Raw genomic sequence first — 3,864 nt, 5'->3', positions numbered from 1 at the left:
AGAGAAATCTAAAATGGCTGAAAGACACTTAAGGAAATGTTCAACATTCTTAGCATCAGAGAAATGCAAATCAAACAACTCTGAGATTCCATCTTACACATGTAAGAATGGCCAAGATCAAAAACACTGATGACAACTTATGCTGGAGAGGTTTTGGGGAAAAGAGAACACTTCTGGTGGAAATGCAAGCTGGTACAGCCCCTTTGGATGTCAGTGTGACGATTTCTCAGAAAATTAGGAAACAACCTTGCTCCAGACCCAGTAATAATACCACTTTTGTGCATACATCCAAAGGATGCTCAATTGTGCCACAAGGACATGTGCTCAACTAAGTTCATAGCAGCTTTGCTTGTCATAACCAGAATCTGGAAACAACCTAAATGCCCCTCGACCAAAGAATGGATAAGGAAAATGTGGTACATTTACACAATGGAGTACTACACAGCAGAAAAAAAAATAACGACAGCTTGAATTTTGCAGGAAAAATACATGGAGCCAGAAAACATAATTTTGAGTGAGGTAACCCAGACGCAGAAAGACAATTATCACATGTACTCACTCATAGGTGGTTTTTAAACATAAAGCAAACAAAACCAGCCCACAAACCTCAATCCCAGAGAACTTAGACAACAATGAGGACACTAAGAGAGACTTCCATAGATCTACTCTACAGGAGAAGTAGAAAAAGACAAGATCTCCTGAGTAAATTGGGAGCATGGGGACCTTTGGGGAGGGCTGAAGGGAAGAGGGGAGAGGCAGAGAGAGGAGCAGAGAAAAATGTAGAGCTCAATAAAAATCAACAAAAAAATATTAGCATTTATAGGAGGAAAGAACAGCTACCCACTAAGATAAAAGACTTCGAAGTGTGGTCAGTGACTGTCTGAATCAGGTAGTTTAACTATTTTAATAAAGTAAATGCTGTTCCTGGTTTGCATTTTTTTCTGTTTATTCTTTTAAGTCTTCTCCTACTATTTTAAGTTGCTGACATGATGATTTTTGTTGTTGTTGTTGTTATTGTTATTCATGATGCTGTCTGCCCCAGCTTTGCTTCGTTTCAGATACTCAAGGTGTAAGTGGTGGAGATGTAGAGGGTTCTAATCTGCTTTGTGTCTTGCTTTGTGGATTTGGTCCCTGGAGCATGATTGTCACAGCAGATGCTGTGTGCATGTGGAGATGCTGACGCCTCCTCAGTAGATAGAGAGATGTGTTTACTGCAATAGGCCTTTGTGACGGAGAAATGTCTCAAGATGTCAGCTCTTTGAAGAGCCAAGTGGACTGTGGTGTGTGTATGTGTACATGTGTTTGTGGTGTGCTGGCCTACACATGTATGTATGGAGGTCAGAGACTAATTAATGTTCGGTGTCTTTCTTAGTTGTTTTTTTTAGATAAGGGCTCTCACTGAACTTAGATCTCACCATTTTGCTAGCAAATCCCAGGAACCAATCGTCCCTGCCTCTGCCTCCAGTGCTGGGGCATACACCTCATAGGGACATTTAGCACAATGCCCTGCCTTTAAGTGATTGCTGAGGACCCCGGCTTAGGTCCTCACATTGGTACAACAAGCAATCTATCAGCTTTTAAGAGTTTCTAATTTTTGCAGTTTCAGCATTTGGCTCATAACCCAACAGCGAACCTGGGTGGCTGGCTCAGATGTTACCACAGGGGAGAGAAAAGGGGGATCAAGATCAGGGCTGGCAATGGATAAACTGGGGATGAGCAACCTAGTGAAGTCAGAGGCAGTAACGTAAGTCAGTGGGTCATGCAGAAGACCCAACATTCCTAACGGATGGCTGGTCCAGGGCACAGGTGAACTTGTGCCAGTGAATCTCCAGCAGCAGAGTGATGGTAACACAACTCCCTCCTCTATGAGTCTTCCACCTTCAGCCAAGGCCCCAAGTATTGTAAGCATGGCTTCTTGAATGCTTTCCACCTGTGACCCTTTTGTACCCCACCAATTTTATTTTGGGACTGGGTCTCACAATGTAGCCCTGGCTGGCCTTGGACTCACTATGTACACTATAGATCAGGCTGGTCATATACTCACAGAGACCCATCTACCTCCTAAGTGCTGAGATAAAGGTGTTTCACCACCATGCCCAACTTCATGCCCTCCAAATGTAATATCATCCTGGATATGTAGGTAAAGAAAATAGGTATGCAAATCATTTACCAATTATGAGTATTACATTTAAAACATTTCCAAACAGATGTAGTTTTACTATTGATGAAAGATTATGGTTGCATATTAATGAGATTATTTATTTGTTTATTTAAATATAAAAATGAAATCTTAGATGAATAATTAATACTGTAGAATATAGAATATCTTCAACATTTTTCAGACTCAACTAATGTTTTGATATTGCAATGCTGAGGAGCCTTGCTTCAAATAAATTCATAGTAAAAAAATTACAAAAGTATGTCCCTGGCCATTTTAGAAACCAGTGGAAAATTTGCCCCAATCTCAAACTAAAATCATCAAAGGATATCCTTATGAAATTGAAGTCAGTGACTCAAATAGCAATTTTAAAAACCAAACCTTCTATCACAATGCAATCTGAAGATACACTGATGTGATTCACGTGGAGGAATGATGGTGGGAAAGACAGTTTTGTGTTTTGTAATTAAACCATCATGTTTCCGTAATGGCTCTGCAGTGACCAGTCCACAGCAGAGGGGACACCTCCTGAGGAACATAACTCATTGTGGGGACAACCTTCCGTCCCACAGTGCAAGGGGGAGTCCATGAAAGACTCTAAGGAGGGGACTGACACACTCAGTTCATGTGCACAGTGTGAAGCAGTGCAGGATTTGCAGCCATAAAGATCAGGGATGGGGACCAGAGCCTGGGGCCATGCTGCTTCTGAGCACAGTGCCTCTCAAGAGATCACCGGCTCCTGGGGGCTCCCATGTGCCTGCCCTTTGTGTCATTCTTTACCTTTGGTCTCCTTGAGCAACTCTTCCGTGAACTTGACCACCTGAACCACCTCGACCCATGGGAAGCCTTTGCCCACAGCAAAGATGACACTGTCGTAGAGGGTGTCTAGCAGGATGCTCCGGCGGGCATCCCTCAAATCATCAAACTCCTCCCAGTTCAGGAGCCTTCGCAAGTGCTCTCGCCCCTGGGGTTTCTGCAGGGGGTGTTACAGGGAAAGGAGACAAAGTCATTACTGGGCATGACACTGTTGTGGGGCCCCAGGAAAGTCCTGAGAATTACCAGGAATGTGGAGACCCCAAGGAGGAATCAGGCTTAGTTTCTAGACAACTGTTCCTCCCCTTCCTGGAAACTTGTTCTTTTGGGTCTGCTCTAGTGTGTACACATGTGTGGGTGTGGCCCTTGTGTGTTAGTACACATGTGTGGGTGTGTTCCCGTGTGGTCGGTACATATATGGGCGTGCTCCATTTGTGTTTGGACACATGTGTGGATGGTCTCCTACATGTTGGTACCCATGTGTAGGTGTGCTCTTGTGTGTGTCTGGGTGTGCTCCCATGTGTATAGGTACACATGTGTGATGTGGCCCTGTGTGTATCAGCACAAATGTGTGGGTGTGCTCCTGTGTGTATAGGCACACATGTGTGAATGTGCTCTTGTGTGTGTTGGTACACACGTGTGGATGTGCTCCTGTGTGTATAGGTACACGTGTGTGGGTGTGCTCTCTGTGTTCTGGAATATTATTCTAACTAGACAAATATGTGTTACATTTGATTATGCTACAGAATATTTTACTGTGTAAAAGCTATTACCTTTGCTTTCATTTTGTTTTTTGTTGTTGTTGTTGTTTGGTTGGTTGGTTTAGTTTTTTGAGACAGAGTTTCTCAGTGTAACTTTGGCTGTCCTGGAACTCACTCTGTAGACCAGGCTGG

General features: G+C 43.4%; 1 protein-coding gene across 1 annotated transcript in view; it reads right to left on the bottom strand.

The window, feature by feature from the left end:
- C17H8orf74 (chromosome 17 C8orf74 homolog) overlaps positions 1 to 3,864 on the bottom strand; it is a 23,515-nt gene that overhangs the window by 16,339 nt on the left and 3,312 nt on the right. Inside the window, exon 2 of the mRNA XM_005355526.3 lies at positions 2,939 to 3,131. Coding sequence (XP_005355583.1) covers positions 2,939 to 3,131 — 193 coding nt within the window. The remainder of the gene's footprint in view (positions 1 to 2,938; positions 3,132 to 3,864) is intronic.

The sequence above is a fragment of the Microtus ochrogaster genome, chromosome 17 (genome assembly GCF_000317375.1).
Source record: "Microtus ochrogaster isolate Prairie Vole_2 chromosome 17, MicOch1.0, whole genome shotgun sequence".
Lineage (NCBI taxonomy): Eukaryota > Metazoa > Chordata > Mammalia > Rodentia > Cricetidae > Microtus > Microtus ochrogaster.
Note: the sequence above shows the minus strand (reverse complement) of the source record. Positions and strands in the feature narration are given on the sequence as shown.